The sequence below is a fragment of the Quercus lobata genome, chromosome 4 (assembly GCF_001633185.2).
Source record: "Quercus lobata isolate SW786 chromosome 4, ValleyOak3.0 Primary Assembly, whole genome shotgun sequence".
NCBI classification, from domain to species: domain Eukaryota; kingdom Viridiplantae; phylum Streptophyta; class Magnoliopsida; order Fagales; family Fagaceae; genus Quercus; species Quercus lobata.
This window is the reverse complement of record NC_044907.1, coordinates 70,963,458-70,988,266: the sequence shown is the minus strand read 5'-3', so window position 1 is coordinate 70,988,266 and position 24,809 is coordinate 70,963,458. Positions and strand designations below refer to the sequence as shown.

The 24,809-nt window shown below is 32.9% G+C and overlaps 1 protein-coding gene and 1 long non-coding RNA gene across 3 annotated transcripts; one reads left to right on the top strand and one right to left on the bottom strand.

Annotated features, from left to right (window-relative positions):
* Nucleotides 1-7,056: 7,056 nt before the first annotated feature.
* On the top strand, nucleotides 7,057-12,591 carry LOC115983225. Of its 2 annotated transcripts, XR_004089917.1 has the most exons (4): nucleotides 7,057-7,630; nucleotides 7,761-7,836; nucleotides 9,840-9,925; nucleotides 12,545-12,591. It is a non-coding gene; the product is annotated as an uncharacterized LOC115983225 (long non-coding RNA). The 2 variants fall into 2 exon arrangements; XR_004089916.1 differs by lacking the exon at nucleotides 12,545-12,591 and having other exon boundaries at nucleotides 9,840-10,062.
* Nucleotides 12,592-16,424: 3,833 nt separating this feature from the next.
* Nucleotides 16,425-18,646, bottom strand: LOC115983221 (glutathione S-transferase U19-like). The gene is made up of 2 exons (XM_031105862.1): nucleotides 18,244-18,646; nucleotides 16,425-17,046 (listed from the first exon to the last, which is right to left on the bottom strand). The coding sequence occupies exons 1-2, from the start codon at nucleotides 18,556-18,558 to the stop codon at nucleotides 16,702-16,704; spliced, it is 660 nt and encodes a 219-aa protein (XP_030961722.1). The 5' UTR covers nucleotides 18,559-18,646; the 3' UTR covers nucleotides 16,425-16,701.
* Nucleotides 18,647-24,809: the final 6,163 nt, after the last annotated feature.

Genomic DNA, 24,809 nt, shown 5'->3' with positions numbered 1-24,809 from the left:
AGCCATAGTACAGATAAAGAAGTTCTGGGCTCAATATCTCTACAATTTGTGAGGGCCACGATTGACCTTCGCAAAAAATCATTAAAATATTAATTTATTTTGGAGTTAAAAGTTATTCTAAAATTCAAAGAAAAATAAAAAGAAACATATAAACATATAGCACTTTGTATTCTTTAGATGAACCTTTTGTTTACAGTTTAAAAAAAAAAAAATCCTTTTATATACATCATATATAAGAAAGGTCTGTCCTTATTTTTTAAACAATTGTACCTATAAAAAAATGATAGCACTTTCAACTTCAAAATAGTAGCCTAAATTTCATGAATTTTAGCCTTTTGTACTCTCTCTCTCTCTCTCTCTCTCTCTCTCTCTCTCTCTCTCTCTCTCTCTCTCTCAAAAGTGAATAAAAATTTCTTCCCACTAAAATAATGCATAAAAGATGAGTTTATAGATCAAATGGTAAACTACATCCGATTGGCATGAAAATTGGCATGCATGTTAAGACCATATGGAATATGTAATTCAACGGTTGGATTTTAAAAAATATGAATTCAATAATAAGTTATTGGGTGATGTAACATTTTTTAGAGTTACATCATGTGTAACTTGAATCCAACTCAATATTTCTTAATTCGATGTGAATTTTGACAAATCTACCGTTAGATTACATTATCTTCATGTATTTTTTATGCTTATAAAATTTCAAGGTGATCAAATATTAATAGCCATGTCACCAAACAATTGTCTAGATTTAAGTTTTAGTAGTTTAAAATAATGCATAAAATATGAATTTATAGATAAAATGGTAAATTTCATCAAATTGGCATGAAAATTGGCATGCATATAAAAACCATATAGAACATGTAATCCAACGGTTGGATTTTCAAAATATGAATTCAATAATAAGTTATTAGATAGTGTAACATTTTTTAGAGTTACGTCAAGTGTAACTCGAACTCAACCCTATATTTCTTAATTCGATGTGAATTTTGACAAATCTACCAATAGATTACATTATCTTCATATATTTTTCATGCGCTATGGATAACTTTATGGATGAGTGATCCGGCTCCCGAATGGTTACCACATGCTCCTTCATGAACCTCCCTCAACATGTAGTTTGCCTCGTCTGGAGCCAAACACCTTAGGAGAGGCTAGGAAAAACCACTTTTGTATAACACTTCCTCCATAAGTATGTACTTGGCTGATTTGGCCCTAAGCATCCTAGTTTTGTCCTTCTCTTTTGGAAGCCTTCTGTCCTTCAAGTATGACACTATTGGGGTCATCCAATTTTCATCACCCTCTATCTGCAGCATCTCTGGAAAGTCTATACTAGGCATGTATTGTATTGCATCCAACTCGTCCATTGCTTCATTCCAGACGCTTCCTTTGCTAGAATATCTGCTTCCACATTCTCTTCCCTTAGGATTTGAATGAAATCAGTTTCTTTGAATTTCTTCACAAGGCGCACTACCTTCTTTAAATATTTCTTCATTCTGTCTTCCTTGGCTTCACATATCCCATTTACTTGGCCTATGACCAACTGAGAGTCTCCCAAGACAAGTATTGAGTCTGCTTCTACAGACTTAGCCAACTCCAGCCCCTTTAAAAGGGTTTCATACTCCACTTCATTATTAGTAGATTGGTATTGCAAATGAGCCTTGTACTTTAATTTGACTCCTTCTGGTGACTGCAAAACAACTCATATTCCTCCAGCATGCAATATAGACGATTTATCTACATGGACGACCCATTTTTTATTGTACTCTCTTTCACCAAAATCCTCGTAACTCGAAGTGAACTCTGCAACGAAATTTGCTAAGGCTTGGACTTTTATTGCATTTCTCGGTTGGTACCGAATGTCGAATTCACTAAGTTCTACTGCTCATTGAATTAGCCATCCTGCAGCTTCCAGCTTGTTCATTGCCTTCATGAGCGGATGGTCCATCATGACATTGATGACATAAACTTGGAAGTAATGTCTTAACTTTCTAGAAGCTGTTATTAGTGCAAAAGCTAACTTCTCTATCAGTGGGTACCTTCCCTCTGCTCCTCTGAGTGCTCAGCTAGTGTAGTACACGGGTTTTTGTATTTTTCCTTCCTCCCTGATTAGAGTTGAACTTACGGCATGTGGAGACATTGCTAAGTACAGATACAGATACAGTTCCTCTCCTTGCACGGACGGACTTAATAATGGAGCTGTAGTGAGATAGCCCTTCAGGTCTTGGAAGGCTTTTTGACATTCGTCCGTCCATTCGAATGCCTTCCTGAGGACTTTGAAGAAAGGTAAACATTTGTCTGTGGCTTTCGAAACAAACCTGTTCAAAGCAGCAACTCGCCCAGTGAAGGATTGGACTTCTTTGATATTCTTCGGTGGTTCCATGTCCAATATGGCTTGGATCTTATTTGGATTCGCTTTGATTCCTCTTTGCGAAACCATGAACCCCAGAAACTTTCCCAACGATACTCCGAATGCACACTTACTTGGGTTCAATTTCATCCTATATCGCCTAAGTGTTTCAAAGGTTTCCTGTAAATCAGCCAAATGGCTTCCCTCATCTATGCTCTTCACAAGCATGTCGTCGACATACATTCCATTCTATCTGTGGACGAAACATGTGATTAACCAACCTTTGATAAGTTGCCTCTGTGTTCTTTAAACCAAAGGGCATCACCTTATAGCAAAACAAACCTTGGCTGGTAATGAAGGAGGCCTTTTCTTGATCAACTTCGTCCATCTTTATCTAATTATATCCTGAGAAGGCGTCCATGAAGCTCAACAACTGATGGCCAGCCGTAGAGTCCACCAATTGATCAATGTATGGCAAAGGATAACTATTTTTGGGGCAAGCCTTGTTTAAATCAGTGAAATCTACGCACATTCTCCATTTGCCATTTGCTTTCTTCACCATCACCACATTGGCTAACCAATCCGGGTAATAGACTTCCTTAATAAACTGTGGTTTGGTCAGTTTTTGAACCTCTTCCTTGATTGCCTTATCCTGCTCAGGAGCGAACACCCTCTTCTTTTGACGAACAGGCTTAGAAAAGGGGTACACATTCAATCGATGAGTGATTATACTTGGATCGATTCCCGGCATATCGTCATGACTCCATGTAAAAACATCGATACTCTTTCTCAGGAATTGGATGAGGTCTTTTCTTGCCTTCTCCTTCATACCTGTTCCAATTCTGGTGAATTTCTTGGGATCATCTTCTTGCAAAAGAACATTTTCCAGTACTTCTGTAGGCTTTGCAACAACCCTTCTTTCCTTAATACTCATTGTTTGCACCTGCTCATCCAAAGCCATCATGGCTAAATAGCATTCTCTAGCTACCAACTGATCTCCTTGTCCTTGCCCTATCCCATACTCTGTAGGGAATTTGACTGATAGATGGTAGGTAGATGTTATCACCTTCCAATTGTTCAAAGTTGGTCTTCCAATAATGGCATTGTATGATGACGAACAATCCACCACGAGGAAATTGACTTCCCTAGTTATCTGCTGCGAGTATGACCCTACCACTACTGGTAATGTAATGGTGCCTATGGGCTACAATTTATTCCTCCGAACCCTATCAATGGTGAGCATACTGGACGAAGTTGATCCCGCCCAAGCCTCATCTATTGGAAGGCAGAGTAGTACAATATATCTGCTGAGCTTCCATTGTCAACTAACACTCTCCTGGTTGTATAATCTGCAATAAGCAGAGTAATGACAATTGCATCGTCATGCGAGTGATGGATCCTCTCAGCATCTTCGTCGATGAAGGAAATGGTCGGCTCGTCCATTGATCTCGTCCTTGGTGATCGACCAGAGAGTTGGACGTTTTGCGCCACTTTGAGATACGTCTTCTTAGACTTAGAAGATTGCCTCGTCGAGTTTCCTCCAATGATAATCCTTATCTCTCCTAGTGGGGGACGGGACGATTCCTCCATTTTTATGATCCTTTCCAACGAAGTGCCTCAGCTTTCCTTATCTAATAAGATTCTCAATTTGTTGCTTCAGGTTATAACATTCATCTGTGTCATGCCCATGGTCCCTATGGAAGCGACAATATTTACTCTTATTGCGCTTATTGGGATCTCCTTTCATCTTCTCTGGCCATTTTAAAGAAGGGTCATCTTTGATTTGCATGAGCACCTGATCAAGTGGAGCGTTCAGGGGCATGTAGTTCTGGCTTCTTCCCAAAAGACTCGTCTTCCTATTATCTCATTCCTTCTTATCTTCCGTCTGTCCCTTTTTTGGACGAGGGCCTTGTTCTGAGTGGCGTGCTGGGTGCGCTTCCATCCTTTCAGCTCTTTCCTTCTTCTTGGCTATGATCGCATCTTCTGCATTCATAAATTTTTGAGCCGAATGGACGAGCTCAGCCATGGTTTAAGGCTCCTTCTCATATAACTTATGGATAAATAGATCAGAATTAATCCCATTATGGAAGGCCGTCGATAGAAGCTTGTTGTCTACCTCGTTCACACTAAGGGCTTCTCTGTTGAAGCGAGTGATGAATGACCGCGGGCTCTCATTCTCCCCTTGCTCTATGGTCAACAAGCTGGACGAAGAACGCTTGTGTCTCTGTCCCCCAATGAAATTGTTAACAAACAATTTGCTCAACTCTTCGAAAGAACCTACAGAACTTGGGGGTATTTTGTTGAACCAAACTCGTGTCGGACCTTTAAGGGTGGTAGGGAAGGCTCTACACATGATTTCATCAGGGACCCCTTGAAGGTGCATTGTCGTCTTGAAGGTAGCAATGTGATCAAATGGGTCACACGTTCCATCATACGAATCCAGAGAAGGCAGCTTGAACTTTGATGATAGAGGATGACCGTTGATGGAAGCCATAAAGGGAGAGTCAGTTCTGTGGACCAAATCTTCTATAGGATTCATCCTCCTCATGTTCTCTTTCATTTCCTCAATGACTTTCTTCATTTGGTCCATCTCTTCTTTCAAGTGTGGTACCGTCCGTGAAGTAGTGCCTCTTAACTGACTTCCAATTTTAGTATTTTCTCTATCACCATGACCCTGTGTTTGTCCTCCTCCTTCACGTTCCTCACGTGTCTGTCTTCTCTGATTGATCTCCATTCTTAACTCTTGGTTTTGGCGAGTCAACTTCGCCATTGCAGCCGCCATATATTGCACATGTTGGATAGACGATGTCTGCATGACTGGTGCAGATTGGCGATCGTGTTGGGGATCGCTTAAGGCGCCTGTGCTTCCCTGATGACCTGGGCTAGTAGCCCTCGATCTGGTCCTGACCATCCTAACCTTTTGTCGCAGAAAAGAAAACTGCAAAACAATCTCTCTTCCTACAGACGGTGCTAACTGATACCGTTTAGAATCAGTAAGGTGGATGCTCTGGCTTCGATGGGCTATTGAACGGTGGAAGGCCCACAAAAAGCAAACACGCTGTCAAAAAGGGGATCGGAGAAGACCGGCCAAACCCCTCCGATGGCAAAGTTAGTCTCACAGGAATGAAATTCCAACTTTTTGGGAGTCAAGTCTCAAAATGTTCTTACCTCTCTTGGGTTCAGACTGGTCATTTATATAGAGATCCTGGGGATGGTTATTTGTCCAATAACCTCCCCAAGATTTGTGGAAGCCAATGAGTCCGGAGTTAACTTCCTCAATGACTACTAAAGTTGTAACTGCTAACGGAAGTTAACTCATTTGAGCGATTCATGGCGATAGCTACGGTTTAGTAACCGCTACAAAGAGTCGAAAGTTTTCTAAGTGTTGCGTATTCGTTCGTCTAGTGTATGATGATTTGGTCATCCCTGGACATCTGATGATCGTCCATGGATGACCTTCATGGACGAGTTTATCGTCCATGGGAGACTTCATTGATCAAGAGTAATATTATCGTCCATGAACATTTTTTCTTCTTCTGGGGTGATTCTTGGTCCAACTTGCTCTATTGGCTCTGGACGATACCTTTGGACAAACTGGAGTTGGACTAATTTTCTACTTCCCCATCACATATATTTCTTATATAATTTATTGAAAATATTAAAATAATAAGTGTATGTTTCAGTTAGTATATCGATATTACTTCTAAATATCTACCTAAATTATAATTATAATAATAAGTTAATAACAACTATCACTTTTAAGACTATTAAAAGTTTAAAACAGTAATATAGTATGTACGTAGATAATGAAAAAAAAAAAAAAAAAAGCCACAAGTTAAAAAATTTTTAAAAAAGAAAGAAAGATAGTACATTTACGTTTGGGGGAGGGGTCAGACTTAATAAAAAAGTTAGAGAGTTTCAAAGTTCAAACTCTCTTAGCTACTTTCCTATGCTTTGTCACATGACTACTGACTAAGCTCACAAAACTAAAAAGAAAGATAAAAGAGAAACAAAGCAAAGAAACTAAAGAGCAGGAGATGAAAAGTCAGAAGACTCAAAAACGAAGAACAAAAGAGTAAAGAGGAAATAGAGAAGAAGAAGAAGAAGACTGATCTATGATTTTGCGTTGTCTGCGATGAGCTATGATTGTTCTTCAGGAAACTAGAACGAGGTGGCGACCTACTCTACTAGGTTTGTTAGTCATTTTTCAACTTGAAAAGGTAAAATATATTGATTATATCAGTACCAGCCGAAATTGCTACACCAATCATAATTTACCGAAACATGCTGAAATGTCCGAAACAGACCAAAAGCCACCAAAATTTAATCCGAGGTGGAACAAGGGGGTAATTCATACCGGTTAGGTGACTAGTACAAAATTTTCCGCCCATTTCGGCCGGATCGGAATGAAATTGATAAAAATGATAAAAAAGATTTGAGATTTTTCTCCAAAAAAAAAAAAAAAAAAAATTCTGGCTAGAGATTGGAGATCATACAAATCTAACTTTCAACTAAAAAAAATAAAAATAAAAACCTGTAAATTTTATAATAATAATAACGTTATTATTATAACTTGTAAATTGTAAGATTTTGTTTCGTGTCTAAAAATACACAAATAAAAGAAAACAAGTAAAAAAACCAAAAACGAAAACGAAAACAAAACCCCCAACGCGTAAACGCACCCACTCCTCTTTTCCATTTCCCCGCTTCTGTCTTTTGATTCGCTGTGCACGTTCTGCCCATCTCCCTCTCTCTTTTGTCTCTAAACTAAAAACCGACCTCGATATACACAAAACCCAAACACCATGAGCTACCACCGGCAACGCCCACCTCCGAGCCCCAACCCGAGCCAAACCCGGCCCAGTCTAGCCGCACCACCATTAGAATCCGGCCCATACAACATAATCCCCATCCATAACCTCCTCGCGGAGCACCCATCGCTCAGATTCCCGGAGGTCCGAGTCATTACCACCGCCCTCTGAGCTGTCGACGACCTCAGGGAGCCGCCACACAACCAATGGGCCTCGCACATGGACCTCCTGGACTGGTTCGCCCTCTTCTTCGGCTTCCAAAGCGACAACATTCGCAACCAGTGCGAGCACCTCGTTCTCCACCTCGCCAACGCTCAGATGCACCTCTCTCCTCCGCGGGACAACATCGGCACCCTAGACGCTGCTGTTTTGCGCAAGATTTTGTTTCATGAGCATAGTTAAAAGAAGATTAAGCTATTAGGGCATTCGATTTTTTATGAAAAAAATTGTTTCCGCGATACTATCAGTGGTAATCGAGGCCAATATTTCATTGTTCTTGTCTCTTGATGCAAGTTGTTATTGGGTTAGGTTCAAATATGCAAACTCATGCTTGTCTAACATATGTTTTTAATTATTAGTATTCAATTCTTTTTTTGCAGTATAACCAAAACACTAGAGCGATACCAGCAATCTTGCTTCGCTCCTCAGGATAACAGCATGGAACGTGAAGCACAGGTTTGTGTTTGCTGAAATTCCTCCTTAAAATTCTAGTATCATCTTTAGAGTTTTATATGTTGAACATATTTTAGACAGATTTGCATTTTTCTCTACACACTTGAAATTAAACTTTGCTCAACATATAAACCATAATAGGATATGTTGCGATCCTTATTTCCCATTCATTTTCATTTCCTTGGTTGTTGAGAACTAATATTTACTCTAGTTGTAATTATTTACAATTTGGGTTTGTTTCCTTGATTGAGCTTATGAAAATTCTATCAAACATCTTTTCAGAATAGACGTCTGAGTTAAGGTATATGGAGCTTATGTTGAAGTTGAAAGAGTGTGTATTTAACAATTAAGATTTTATATTGGACAAGTGTACTGACTGCTTGACCTTGTGTGGAAGTTATTCAGTGTATTCACATTATATATCGTATCATGATGCACATATATGATTACTACAAAAATTGTTTACCCGTGCTGCCCGTAGTTTTGTCTCTCAAATGATGTTTTGGTACTTTTGCCTCATGCCTCAAGTTCAAATACATTTGTTTGAACAATTAAGACTTACTATTTTCCTTTGCTATTGTGCACAACTAAATGGTTCCCATCAATGCTCCATAACTTTCTTGATAGCTTTCGAGAATTCAATTGAATGGTTCAGCAAGAGCTATATCTTCTAAGTAAGCAGAATAATCATTTTTCAAATAATGTAATCATATATTATGGGGTCAGTGGAAGTATTGTGCCCAGGTTACTGCCCTTTATTTATTTATATATTATGGGTTCAACATCCACATATGAACATTATGTTAGTATGAAATTTCATACATCATGTTTGAATTCAGTGGCATATATACTTATACACATGATGTTTATAGAAAATTTTAAAAGGCTATTGAGAAGCAGGGCATTGTACCTTTAGACATCTGGATTCATGTCCTTGGTTGTTGAGAACTAATATTTACTCTAGTTGTAATTATTTTACTCTTTTTAAGCTCCGTTTGGTTCGCGTTTTGGAGCCCAGCGTCAGCGTCTGGCTTCTTTTTTGACCAACGCCTGGTGCACTGTTCATGTAAACAGTAACCATAATATATTTTTTTTTGTTGTTTTCAGTTTTCGGCAAAATAAACGGTATCCAAATGCACACTTATTGGTTCTAATTTTATATTGAACTTCAGTTGACTGTACATTATCTACTTATGGACCCACAATAATACAACCAGCTTCAAGTTCAAAGCACTGTCTGAATTATACCGTTGATGAGGCCCAACTTCTCCTTAAAATAGTTATCTAAACTATTTGAATTCTGTTTTATGGTACTAGTAATATTCTATTGTCACTTGGTATCAGAATAGAAAGCTATGTGATTTCTATTCAGAGAAAAATGTAATGGGAAGATCTTGTGTATGTTATCCATGTAGTAATGCAGACTTGGCAAATGAAAAATTTTGAGTGACGTGCATATGTAGAGGTTTTATTTTAAGGGTTGTTGCTGTGTACAAAACATGGTAGTTAATGGTAGTTATTTGAAAACATAAAGAAAGAATAAAGAAAACATAAAGAAAGAATAAAGAAAGAATATTTAATTGAAGTTGTAAAAAAAAAATAGAATGTTTGATGTTTGGTATATTGTAAAATGATGTGTTAAAATTGTAAAGTAGTGTTTTGAGATTGTAAATGCTAAAATTTTTACAATTGTTGATGAGAATGCTCTTACCGTCAGTTTATGAGGTATTTTCCTTTCTCTCATTATCATTATCGTATTCTGCAATTTCATTTAATATTTTTGTGTGAGGTTTTGGATCATTTTGGCTAGCTGGAGTGAGTATATATATATATATATATTTTTTTTTTTTCAATTATCACTCTTTGTTCAACCCTAAAATCTCTTACACTTATTGCTTGTTGATGATGTATATCTCTCACACACATGCATACTACTTTTTTGGTTCACTTTTTACAATTTTTTAAGAAAAGAAAAATACTTCTCCCTAACTTTGGTGTTGCTGTAGAAGGATTAGGTGCAAACGGTAGGATGGTTAAGGAATTGAAGAAGTTACTTCCATATCTCAGGTCCTGCCTCAGTGCACACTGCAATGTGAGTTGCAGTCATTTTCTCTTATACAACATGCTTGATTTTTGTAAATGTATGCCACGTGTATTTGTTCTTTTTTGTTGTCTTCATCAACTATCATTTCCAATTCTAGCAATTTGGATTTTGGAGGTTATGAATAATTTTTCCATTGTATAAATTTAATTTTGAACCAAATGACAAATGGGTACTTTTTAAATTTTTTGTATTTTAGAATAAACCCATAAAATAATTAGTCAAATATATCTATACTGATATATATGGTTTTATAATTAGTTATTTATTTATTTTTTTTATCTCGTATACTGGCAAACACAAACTTTTGTATCTTACGCTCTGTTTGTTTCGAGGTAAAATATTTTACATGTAAAATATTTTCAGTAAAATATCTTCATTTTACTGTGTTTGATTGTCAATATGAAAATTCAGTGGAAATCATTTTTCAATTGTATGCTTCACTGTAATTTTTTTTTTTTTCATGTACTTCTCAAAACTCAACTGGTGCACAGACCTTCAACAAAAAATAAAATAATAAAATAATTGGTGCACAGACTTATGCAGTGTGCATAGACCTTCAAAAAAAAAAACTAGTGCACAAACCTGTGCAGTGTGTACAGACCTTCAACAAAGAGAAATTGGTGCACAGACCCCACTCCCCCCCCAAAAAAAAACTCCACATCGGAAGGAAAAACAACCATCAAAACACCACCAACCATTCAAAAAACAGCCACCAACTAATAAACCACCACTGACCACTCAAATGACAACCACCATCAACCAAAAATCCAGATCGGAAAAAAACCAAAAAAAAAAAAAAAAAGATCAGAAAAACCAGCCAAAAGACAACGACCATCAACCAAGAAAAACCTTCACGAACTCAAATCGAAAACCCAAGAAAGAAAGAACATAATCTAAAAATCTAAGCCTAGCGGAGGCAAGATCAGGTAGTCACCAAAAACTTCAGATTGTCGTCAGATCCAAGGTGGTGCAAGAGAGAAGAGAAGAAGGATTTGTGCAAACATGATGAGGTTGGTAGTGCTAATGATGGCGGTCGGGGTCGGTTAGTGGGTGGGCAATGGTATGAGATGGGTGGAGATGAGAGGGTTGTGGCCTTGTGACTTGTGAGTGAGAGAGTTGAGAGATGGAGAGAGGAAGAATTGAGAAAGTTAAGAGAGCAGAAGCTGATAAAGTGTCGGGTGTGAGAGAGGAGAAGAAATTGTAAAATGTTTTACCGACTTTTTAAGTGTAAAATATTTTACCATTTTTGCCTTTGATTTTTCCTTTGACTGAAAATATTTTACATTTGACTAATTATTTTACTGCAAAACAAACATGGTAAAATATGAAAATATGTTCTTGAAAATATTTTACATCAAAACAAAGCGTTATTGAATATATATGTTGTGGTAATTTTCGAAACACTATAAGGAATGTTAAATACAGAAATTTTGTAGAGTTCTCTGATGTGAGTTTTAAATGTGTAAGGCTTGTAGTGAGCTGAAAATCTTAGATTACTTGAAAAAGTTAATCAGGATGACGATGTTGACAACATATTTGTCCAATCTCAATTGTTTGGCTTGAGATTTGCTTTAGGTTGTGTTGATATTTCTATTTTGTGGCCAGATATGTGAATCCTTGATATTTCTATTTTACAAGACCCGATGTTAACTTTGCTAGTTAATTTTAAGAGTGCATAATTATATATGTTTTAGCAACCATTATTGTTGTTAGTTATATAATATGATGCTTTATAGGGAGTAGATAAAATGTCAGTTGATAAATTTTGGATGCATCATTCTACTGGATATATTAATGGGGTTGAAAATTTTCTTGAGTATGCATTTAAACATTCAATAAATAAAGATATGAAAATCAATTATTTGTGTGTTGATTGTAGCAATAAGTATTCTTGGATTGAGGATAAGGTCTAGTATCATCTTATACTTAAGTATCATCTTTTACTAGTGGATCATGTCTTTAACACAATCGTATTCGAAATACATATTTATATTATTCACTTTCATCATATTAATACTAACTAATAGTAGGTAGACGTGGCAAAGGCTTATTAAAAAAAAAAAAAAAATGCAGACATGGCAAGGGAAGGTAAAAGTAAAGGCAAAATCATCACACCAAAAGCTACTCGAGAGATTACTATTCTTTTTCACCAAAATCTGAATGGAGCTTGGACGACTTTTACTAAATACCCAAAATCTGAGCTTGAAACTTTATATGCTTGCTATAGAGCTCAACATTTTAAGCATAAGCAACTAGATGAGGAAGTGAAGAAAGCATTTGCAGAATTGGTGAAACGCTATTATTCTGATTGGATGTTTCACATTAAAAATCCTATTTTTAAGAAGTACACAGAGAAAGAAGATCGTTATAAGAATGGTCCTTCCTTCATTCCTACACTGTTTTGGAAAAAGATGGTAGATAAATGGATGGATGGATGGAGATTAAGGGGTGAGTATAAATAAAATACATGTCATGAGTTCTCTCTATTTCTCTTGCACTCTCTTTAACCATTATTTGTTATTATTTTTATAAAAGCTAATATTCTAGTGCATGAGTTATGTTTAATGTTTTATTTTTTTTATTTTATTATTATTATTTTTTTTTAAGGTTGGTACTAGTAGAGATGAAGAGGACAACTCAATCAATAACATGAGGCAGGTTGAAAACAGCTTGGAGGGTAACTAAGAGGAAAACTAGTATAGATCTTTTCATAATTCTAGTTGTTTAAGTTTAAAAAAGGTTTAATTTCAGGATTTCTTTGTATATTCTATATTTTAAAGTTTGAACTTATATGAATTTTTACCCTTCAACTGATCAATTTTTAGTAATTATTGTACTATTGTAACATGATAGTTTAAAAAAAAAATGATATAAAATAACTATAAATAAATAAATAATAAGATATTTCAAAAATTATACAAAATATTATCACCGATAACATAAAAATTTGGTCATAAATAATTTTATAGTGATGACAAAGTCCCTCGCAATTTATAAAATAGCGATGTCACTTAATTCCTTGCAAAAACATTTTAAGCGACAGCTTAATGTCGTCACTATTATTCCTAACTAATTCCGAGGGGTTAAAAGCCCTCACAAAAAAATTTTCGCGACAACATTATTTGTCTCTAAAAAGTATGTCGTTAATTTGAAATTTACAAATAACTAATTGCGAGGGTATAAAGGTCATCACAAATAGTTTTTAACGACGACAACTCCTCCTCATTAAAAATAAGTTGTCGACTTTCTCGTCATTTGGTAATATGTTTGTGAAGGCGGATTTGTTTAGTAACGATAGTAAATTGCTTTTGTAAATTATCTATTTGCAAAGACATGGTCGCAAAATCTTTTTTAGCAACAAGAGCAAATACGATGACCTTCAAGAGCCATATGCCCTTGCTATTGCCTTTCGAGACTCTTTTCTTGTAGTGTATCTACGTACAGTAGAACATATGATCTATACCAGTATCAACTCCAATACCTAATTGTATTTGTTATTATAGAGACTTCTCTTTTACACGGATCTTAGTACATGACTAATACCACAACAACTGTGATTGTTGTTGCTCTGGTAGAGTTCTTCAATCCACACCTGAAACATCACATCTAGAAGCAGCTTGGCACAATACCCTAAGGAGCACAAAAAGTCGAAGCAACTCATATTAAGTGTCTATCTCTCTGTCTCTCTGTACATTAGGTATTGAGGTTCATTAAACCTTGATAGATCAATAGGTATCGAACAGGTATTGACATCTGCAATTTTAGGTTTTTTTTTGAGCAATTTTTTGAGTATTCTTGTGTCTTTAATAATACCATTTATATAACTATTTAAAAGTCTTTTTGAACACACTAGAAACTAAGACTCAATTACACATAAAATGTATTTTGTCTTAGATATGCCAATTTACAAATATGACTCCCCCCCCCCCTCCCCCCAACCACACACACACACAGAGAAAGCATGATTTAGATTTTAATTTTGAGCAATACTACAATCGTAAACTATTTTAGAACATTTTTATAAACTGTTGATGTGATAAATTCTTATTAGTTCTCATTTGAACCCATTATTCTACTTCTATGAGACACCGCGTAACAAAACCTTCCAAAGTTATGCATATATTCTACTTCTTTATTCTATTCTATTTGAAATCATGCTTTTTACCATTTTATTTATTTCTTTTAATAAATTTATTTTTGGTTCTACTTTGTCAAATTTTTTTCTTCTTCTACTTAATCAATTCACTTTCTTACTGGTAATCATTCTAAGAAGTTAAGAAAAATAAATTTTAGGATAATAACATATAATGAAAAGAAAATGCACAAAATGTACCTTTGTATCAACAAAATCAGCCCAAAACCTGGCTTGAGCTCTTTGGTAAGGATCAGAGGGTAACAATGGAGACTTGTCATTCCAAACCTCATCTATGTACTAAACAATGACAAGAGACACACACACTGGTTTCCTATTGTGGATAAGAACTGGGATCTTCTTGTGAATGGGATTCATCTCTAAAAGCAGATGGCTCTTGTTGTCATTCATCAAGTCCTCTTCCTTGTGATAATATATTTGAATTGCTTTTACATTTCTAAAGAGTTTTGATTTTTTTTTTTCAGTAAAATATTTTCTTTTTGACTAAATTATACATCACATAATTTAAGTTTGGACAAAGTTCAACAACAAAATTGGTTGTAGCCTAAGGCTATAACCTTATTCAATATTTTTTTATTGAAAGTGAATGTTGACAAATTCACCGTTAGATTACATTTTTTTCTTATATCCTCCATGTTTGCAAAATTTCTATTAAATTAAAAATCAATAACTATGTCATCAATAAATTGTTTAAGTCGTAAGTTTCTGTAGTTTAAAATTATGCATAAAATGTAAGCTTATAGATTATATAGTAAATAATATCCAATTGGCATAAAATTTGATATGTGTACTAAGAATGTAAAGAATATGCAATTTAACGGTTAGATTTTTAAAATATGTAGTAATGTGAATGATATTGAGTAAGGTCGTAGCCTTATGTTACAAAGAATTTTGTAACTAAATTTTGTCCTTTAAGTTTAATGTTATTTTTATTTTGTCTCATATTAAAAATTTATTTTTTCCTATATTACAAGCTTTTCTATCCAAGTTGGTTGTTAAGGTAGCAGGTAAAATTCACATAAACCCGTCATACAATAGGTCCAATCATATCATACTATATTATTATTTTAATTTATTTATGTCACATAAATTTAATAGCCTAAAAAAATCAATAATCTCAATCTACAAACATATCAACCACCACTAACAACACAAACCTCATTGCATTTCTTACAATCAGACCCAACTCAACGCTAGTAAGAATCCTCAAAACTATGCCTGTATCAAAAGTTAACCATTAAATAGTGAAAAAAGTTAACAAATGTCTTAATTATGGTATTGATTTACGAAACATTTATAGGAACGTTTTATTAGAAATGAATGTCTAATATAAGTGATACAAACTAAATTGTCTTCGTATAATATTGCGGAGTTATCTTTGATTAATGAAAATTCTCATCATTCTTAAATATGTTGAATTGTCAATCTCAACTAAACACAATCACAACTTGCTTCATGTATTGCAACAATCCCTATGCGAATTGAAGAAATAGCATATTGTTTACTTCTTAAAAATAGAAGCATATTGTTTACTTAATAGATCTCCATGAAATGCAATTAGGTGGCCATAAGTGAACAAATATTATTTTGTGATTGGCCTTTACATGGATTAGAAATATGTAAAGCATTAATAGCAGGGGGGAAAAAACATAAGAGCACTAATCTTAAAAAATTTAATTCACAACTATAAGATTGTGAAAATGTTTTATGTGCAGTAATCTAAGTAGTTTCTTCTATAGATCTTGCCGATCTCCAATCTTCAAAACAGTATTATAAACTCTATTTTATTATGATAAATTGAATGGATTTGTGCCTTAATTATTCAATTGACTTTACATGAAAAGTTGTTCCACCGAAAGATATTGGAATGAAGATATGTTTTTCAGTTTTTGCCCATAGAAAGAAAAAAACAAAATATTTCATGTGAATTTGACGGATTCATTCTCATATTTGATTATTCACTTATTAATGATTACTTGGGTGACATGAATGTATTAATATATATATATTGTGATTATTCACTACATACGGTAATGCTTTCTATTTTATATTTTTTATGACCATATAATATACCATAGACAATATTTTTTTTTTTTTTCACAATATTATTCAAAACTTGCTAAGGTAACAATTTGTTATTGGAACAAATATCGCTTTCACATGAAACCATCACTTATGCCACTTTTGCAATTGTCCCAATCACAACATTCTATGTTAAGAGTGTAAAAAATATTGTAAAAAGTTGAAAGTTTTGTTTCCTCGGATTGTTGGTACCGATACTTTTGTATACACTTGATGGCAAAATGGTAGAGTTTGAAAAAGTTTGATCTAAAATTTAGCCCACAACAAAGTGTCTTTCTTATTTATGATTTAGTACAAGCCCTTTAGATCTAAGGCTCAGCAGAGACACATCATAGTATCTTTCAAGTAAAACAGTACAATACATGCCCTCTAGAAATGCTCAGCATACACGTCAAAGTGTCTTGCATGCTAAACGGACAATAATGAAACAAATCCAAACTTAAACATTACAAAAAAACAACGCTATTACATAACCATCCAAAACCATCATATGCTAGCACTTCCAGCAGATTGAGGCCTAATCGTTCCTCTACGCCGAAACATACTTTTTCCTTGTCTGAGCAACAAACTCATAAACCTTCTTCGGGTCAGGAAAAGTCTTGGCCACAGCCTCCTTCTGCATGCACCTCTTAGCCCACGCGATAATCTTGGGGCACTCCGCCTCCATATTGATATTGTCTAAGACCTTGTAGGCATGGAACCAGCTGTAGAAGGGGATAAGAGAAATGTCCACATACCCAAATGTTTCACCCCCAAAGTAAGGCTTGTCACCAAGCTCCCCCTCCATTGTCTTTAAGGTTTCAAGGAATTCCTTCTTGCCTTCCTCTTGCTCTTCTCTTTTTGGCCTCCATACCTTCCTTGAAGCTACATAAACCTGAATTTTCCACACATTGTATTACTAGGATGAACAATGACAGTAATGAATTTCAAATCAAGTCTACTGGGCAAACTGAATGTTTCTCTAGAACTTAGCAAGTGGGAAAGGCCCATAAAATATGTTCTTGATTGTATGATAGAGAGAGACTACAGAACTCTACTAACTTTTATTTTTGACAAAAAACACATTTTAGTCCCTACATTTTCAGACTATTTCCATTTTAGTCCCTACATTTTATTTTTACCATTTTTAGTCCCTATTTTGACAAACGCTTTCCATTTTGGTTCTTGTCGTTACATCAGAAACAGAAAAAACTGACGTTAGAAATGGTAGGAATAAACAATATTAAATTAATGTCTATGTGGCCTAATTTAATAATAAAAAATATTTTTTGGCATTAAAACAGTAGGAATAATAAAATATTAAATTAATGTCCATATGGCCTAATTTTTTTAATTTAAATGTTGATGTGGCATTTTTTAATGTCAAAAAACATTTTTTATTATTAAATTAGGGCATGTAGACATTAATTTAATATTGTTTATTCTTACCGTTTCTAACGTCAGTTTTTTCCGTTTCTAATGTAACGGCATGAATCAAAACGGGTAGCATATTTTAGAATAGGGACTAAAAACAATAAAAATAAAATGTAAGGATTAAAACGAGAATAGCTTAAAAATATAGGAACTAAAATGTGCTTTATCGCCTTTATTTTAATTAGTGACTTACGCACAAACGAATGGGCCTTGAACATGACTAATGCTAAGAGTGGAAAGAAATAATGTTTGAATTTGGTACCCAACAACTACATAAATTGAACATGGTCAATGAAAAGCAAATATAAACCATCAAATTTTCTTTCCTTCTTTTTCTCCCTGCTCTTATTTCTTTCAAGTTCTTTGGTCAAATATATTATACAGTCATCTTGCATGTCTAATTGAATACTGCCTTGACATGACCTACCAATTAGTAAATTATAATAGAATCTATAAACATTCTAACATAACATTTTTTGAAAGAAATCTAGCGAATCCAACCTCATAAACATAAACTAGAATATTTCACCTAGTATTAAGTATTAACTCAACATTAAAAAACTAAAAGAAAAAAAAAGGGTCAAATGTATGAGACTCAGACACCAATGAAAACCGAGAAAAAGAAAAATACTAGGAAAAGAAATTGTACAAAAGGTACCTTCTTATCAACAAAATCAGCCCAGAACCTGGCTTGAGCTCTCTGGTAAGGATCAGAGGGCAACAATGGAGACTTATCATTCCAGACCTCGTCTATGTACTGAACAATGATGAGGGACTCACACACAGGCTTCCCGTTGTGGATGAGAACTGGGATCTGCTTGATAATGGGGTTCATCTCTAAAAGCAGAGGGCTCTTGTTGCTCAAGTCCTCTTCCTTGGACTCATACTTGATACCCTTCTCAGCCAGAGCAATCCTGACCCTCAACCCAAACAGACTAGGCCAGAAATTCAACAGAACCACCTCGCCCGCCATTGTCACAGAACTCTAGGTGTTGAAGCAAATGAGAGAAATGCAAAAATAAGTGTGAGTGAGTGGAAAGAGACTTGGAAGAGAGCGTCAATTTATAGTCAAGGGGTTGGTCGATTTATAGTCATAGGCGGTGGTTTTTTTTTTTTTTTGAAAGGGAAATATACTGACATTAAAACCATAAAGCAAAACACATAAGTAAATAATGCTAAAGTATGCTGGTAAAAAAATAATAATAATAAAAATAATAACAAAATTTTTAGAGAAAAATTCTTTAAACTTTTCATATGTATTTTTTTTTATTTTTTATAAATTTTGAAAATCTAACTGTTTAATTTCATGTTCCTTATATTCTAAACATGCATATCAAATTTCGCTCAAATCAGATATTATTTACTATTTGATCAATTAATTTTTTTTTTTATATACAACTTTAAATTATAAAAACTTGAAATTATAATATTTATTTGATGACATAACAATTAATTTTTGATCTTCTTAAAATTTTGTAAACATTAAAAATATATAATCTAATTATTAGATTTTTAAAATTCACATTCAATATAAAAACAAAATATAAAAACAAAGGTAAAGTATGACTTCGACTACAAAGTGTATTGGGAACGCATTTGAGTTTCTGGATCATTCCATAATCCGGACGATGTCATTGCTTTGGTCATGTTTGATTCCCAAGTTCGTTTTGAGTTTCTGAGTTGCGTCTTTGACTCTCTTTTTACCTAAACTATGCCTTTAGTCTAACAAAAGTAAAGAATTAATATGGGACACGTGCATGGTTAGATATAATTGCCACAGGCCTTTCAGGCACTTCAGAGTTCAGACTTCTCTTTGTACTCTCATTTTGTCCATTAGAGACAGACATACAACAAAAATTGGAAAGTAAAAAAGGAAACAAATATTAATGAGAAGAATATCTTGAATAAAGAAATATTAAAATAATTTCATTAAGGACAAAAGGGGCTAGTGTTTTTACGAGAAATTTCTAGCCAACTTTCCTGTAAAAGATATTTTCTTAACATCAAGTATCTTATAAAAATGATAATTCTAACCATTTTTTTGTCCTTAACATCCCTTAATTTTTAGGAATTAGTCACTTTAATAGTCTTCTCATACGGGTATCTAAAATACGAACGATGTACAACACAAATCCTAGTGAATCCAATCAACCCAATTTTAATTAGGCAACATTACATTAATGTAATTATGGCTTCAAAATTTAAAAACAAAAAAATCGAGAGAAAGAATAAAATTTGGAAGGTGAGCATGTACGTATGAATTTTGTCCGTCTATTTCATCCAAATATCCAATCACAGTCCTCAACCAAAAATAAGGCTACATTAATGGTAACTTATTTAAGTGAATAGTTCTATGATTACAAATTGTTCTACAATTTTTTTGTCACAATTTTAACATTATAGATTGTGAGTGGTTAACCATCATTTACTCATGTTTCACTATTGTTTTTTCATTAATCACAGTTTATCACATCACAGTTATAGCAAAAGGTTGTGAAAAATTGTGTGGTCATAGACTTTTTCTATTTAAGATCCATTGTCTTCTCTTTTGGATCTTTGGGAGTCTCTTCAATTGTCTCAATCCTCTGTTAATAAACTCATGCACATTGTGTTCTTAAGAGTTGATTTGTCTCTACTTCTCTTTCCATATTGCATTATGTAGGGGTGGAATTTTGTTTTATTCTTGATTTCTGCGTCTTCGAATGTAAATGATTTTTAGTTTTGATTTTTGGCTCAAATGGTTATTGATTTGTAGGAATAATTGAATTTGGTGAGTGATTAGGATCTTGATGTCAAAGCAAATGAATTTATGGTGTCGACCATAGTTTTTTATTCTGAGTTTTGATGCCAGGATTCATGTGGGTGAAACAAATTAAGGACATGATATAGTTGAAGTTTCAATGAGGATAGACATGATTCTAAAGAGAAAATTCACCTTCTATCAATTTCAACATCAAGATTCTAAACCGTTAAGTATGGGTGAACAATCCAAAGTCCAAAGTCCATATGAATTTGTAACAATGACCGTAGTTTATTAACCAAAAATGTCATGAAAGGTTGTAATAGACCTGGAAATTTCACATTAACTATTATTTACAACTAGTCGCAAACCCGTGCAATGCGCGGAAAAATTTGACATCATGATTTTTTTTTTTTGGTGGTGAAGTTAAAAATGAGAATAGTATTGGTGACTTTTTTTTTAAATGAAAATAATGGGTAGATGGGGTGACCTAAGTTGGAATTGAGACTTATAAGTAATAGTCACAAACTCATCTCAAAATAATGTGATTACATTCTAATATAGAGTAGTATATATTCTGTAGGTAAAGAAGTCTATGTCTTGATATATATATATATATTTCCAAGGAAACATGTTGCAATTTGTTTTCAATTATTATATATGGCAAGATATTTTGTAACATGATATAATATAGCGAAATATGCATCAAAATCCAACACAATAAAAAAAAAAAATTTGGAGAATGTACAATTTTGATTAGAACATGAAAATGAATCTGGATTATTTCATATGGAAGCTAACATTATTTTTCATTTTTTGAGAAGTTAATGAGCAATTTATACAAACTTTGTTTATTAAACCAAGCTATAACAATTTATATTTTGATATTCACTAAACTCATATATGAAAATCACCTATTTTATAGAATTTTTTTCTCCACAATTTAATAAACCTGAAAACAGAGGAATCTAAATGTGTAGTAAATCTTAGTCAATCAATAAATAACACAAAAGGGCTAGGAGAAAGCAAAATTAGTCATGATAGAATTGTTTATACATGCTCATAATTGTGTTTGAATACCATAGAACCAGTTCATTTTGTTGAGCTATTCACAAATTTATACATTTAATACTCTTGTTCTCTATGACTATATCTAGTTTGATCTCTTCCAATTCTAGATCTACAGCTTTAGCCCAAATTACAGCATATAAGCCAATGATCATGCAAAATGAACCTAGCAAGATGAAGCCAAACACAATTTCTAAATCTTAACAAATCAGCCAAGAAAATAGTAAGAGAAAAAAACAAAAGAAAACTTCGAAGAAGAGCATATTTGTTTGTGGAGCACCAAGCCTAAAAAAAAAGTGTAATATATCCAATTCATATTGTGTTGTCCAATATGATAACAGTTGTTAAATATGTTCTATACATTCTAGAAAGAAGGAAGAGAGAAAGATATTGAATGATAAACTATCACGTGTTAACAATCAATGAAATAAATTATAAATTACACCACAAGAGTATTGCATTGTTGATTGTAGAATTGCCAATGAAATAATATATATATATATATATATATATATATTCAGAACACTTGCTAAAAAGTGTGACATATGTGAAACATAATTCTAGTGATAATTTAAAAAAAAAAAATGTAAGAGAATTTGATTAGTAATACCTACGTCATCACCCAAAATAACCAAAAAACAACTATTTACAAAGAAATGTAAACAAACTAAAAACCATTTATCACTTATTATCCTAAAGAAAAAGAAAATTATGGTAGTAATTTTGTGTTTAATAGTTTTGGTTCTTTGAGTAGTGCTAACACAAAAGATTGTTGCCATTATCTTGATATAACCTTCTTAAATTCTAATCAATTCAAGAACTTATAAGAAGTTTATGCAAATGAATATAAGAAAAAAGTGCTAAAGAAATATGTATTACACTAAAATATTTAAGGAGTATTTTGGATTGAAGAGCAACATGTTGTAGCCAAATTGAACTTGGAATAAGAGATAAGTTTAAGCTAAATAATTTATGATGATTTAATTCATATAGAAGGGTACAAAATCATTGTGCTCTGTCTTAATAAATACAAAGAACATATTGAACTCAAAAAAAGAGATAATTTTAAGCATTTTTTTCACCTTGAGAATGAGATAAGTTTAAGCTAGCTGAGGTGAGGAATAATAGCGTGTGTGTGTGTATATATATATATATATATTTGGCCAGTATGATTTGAATTAAGTTGTGGAATTTTCTAAGAATAAGTTACACCAAGGTATATGCTTCAGTTGAAAGAATTTTTAAATCCAAAGAAATGGATATTAGGTTAACCATGAAAAACATAAAAAAAAAAAAATATTGCATGCATGCCCATAGTCATAAAATGGATGCAATACTTAAACATTGTAAGTGTCCCAAAATTGTTTCCTTGAAAATTATAAATGGTAAGATTTAGAGATTAGATCTTAAAATAAAATTTTAAAAAACCTTTAGTGTGTTTGAATTACCATAATGTTATTTGCATTGTATTTTGTTGAAAAATTAATGAAAAACCCATATAAAGATTAGTATAATCTCAAATACAAAGAAAAAGAGAAACACATGGTATAATCCCAAATATAAAGAAAAAGAGAAACACATGATATAATCCCAAATATAAAGAAAAAGAGAAACGCCATTCCTATAAATCATAATATTTTGTTTCCTCTCCCAAGGTATATTAAGAAAGAAATTATAAATTAGCATATATTTAGATGAGATTAAAGGATTTTAGCAAGGATTTGCGTAGTATTTAATTTAAAAATAACAAAGCTATTTAGAAAATAAAATAAACAAATGGGAGGCAAAAGACCATGTACTAAAACAAAATAAGAAATTAGCAAGATGGTAATGTATTTAGATATGATGAAAGTGATTTGATAAATTGTGATCAAGGAAAATAGCCATTACTCAAAAGAAGAAGTGGAAAACATTTAAAATGTACCCAAAAAAAAAAAAAAAAAATTAGAGTGAAGATCAAGAGTATTGTAAGCACATTGAAATACTTACCAAATTGAGACGATGACTTTTTGTTGAATTGTTATCTCTGATCGAAGAAATCATCTCAATCTTAGTAAAGAAAATCCAGAGTTTGTTGCTGGGTGTGTTTTCGTTTATTTTCTTGGTGGGTGTGTTTTATACTATTCATTTTCATATGACAATTTATTTTGTCATAATGCACTTTGGCATAACTTAATATATGACCATTCAAGAGAATGTGTAAGGTCATAAACTCATAATGCAATATTGGGTGTGTTTTCTACTATTCTGTTCATATGACAATTTATTTTGCCATAATGCACTTGGGAATAGTTTAGTATTCATATGTTCATTCAAGAGAATGTGTAAGGTCATAAACTGATAATGCAATTTTGATTTTTTTTATGTCCAATATTGAATATTTTAATATTTAATATGTTTAGTATTATATATATATATATATATAATGTTAAATATTTTGGAGTGTTAAGTGGTATTTCTACTTCTATCATATCTCTTTTACTATAAATTACCACCAACAAAGTGGTATGCTGAAGATAATCCCACCATTTGTAGTTCTATGTCACATGTTTAATAAAATGCCTATGAGAAGGGTTTACAAAAAAAAAAAGGATGGTATGTCCGGTGAAGAATTCCTACTTTTTTTATTTTGGTTTTTATTATTATTTATAAATAAAGTATTTTATGACTACATGTTTTCAATGATAATAATTATAGCATTATTATGTCGGTAAGTTACATGTATTTAACTATTATTTTAGAATGCCTTCAAAAAAAAAAAAAAATCATTATTTTAGAATGTGTAAAGTCATCTTTAGATATTTAGATATTAATATTTTATTATAGTTGGTAAGTTACATGTATTTAATTATTATTTTAGAATGTGTAAAATCATCCTTAGATATTAATATTTTAAAAAAATGTCATTTTTTTTTTATAAAGATATCATGGCGGCTAATGTGGCTGAACTGGAGCGTAGCAACAATAAATGCTACGCTTCAACTTTTAGAAATGTATTTATTCTGTTTATATGACAATTTATTTTGCTATAATGCACTTGGGAATAGTTTAGTATTCATATGTTCATTCAAGAGAATGTGTAAGGTCATAAACTAATAATGCAATTTTGATTTTTTTTTTATGTCCAACATTGAATATTTTAATATTTAATATGTTTAGTATTATATATATATATATATATAATGTTAAATATTTTGGAGTGTTAAGTGGTATTTCTACTTCTATCATATCTCTTTTACTATAAATTACCACCAACAAAGTGGTATGCTGAAGATAATCCCACCATTTTTAGTTCTATGTCACATGTTTAATAAAATGCCTATGAGAAGGGTTTACAAAAAAAAAAGGATGGTATGTCCGGTGAAGAATTCCTACTTTTTTTATTTTGGTTTTTATTATTATTTATAAATAAAGTA

Bases quoted from the DNA above. Each gene is read 5' to 3' on its own strand.
- LOC115983221 (XM_031105862.1), bottom strand. From the start codon at position 18,558: ATGGCGGGCGAGGTGGTTCTGTTGAATTTCTGGCCTAGTCTGTTTGGG. The intron at 17,047-18,243 runs GTACCTTTTGTA...TGGAAAATTCAG, and splicing joins CTGATTTTGTTGATAAGAAG to GTTTATGTAGCTTCAAGGAA.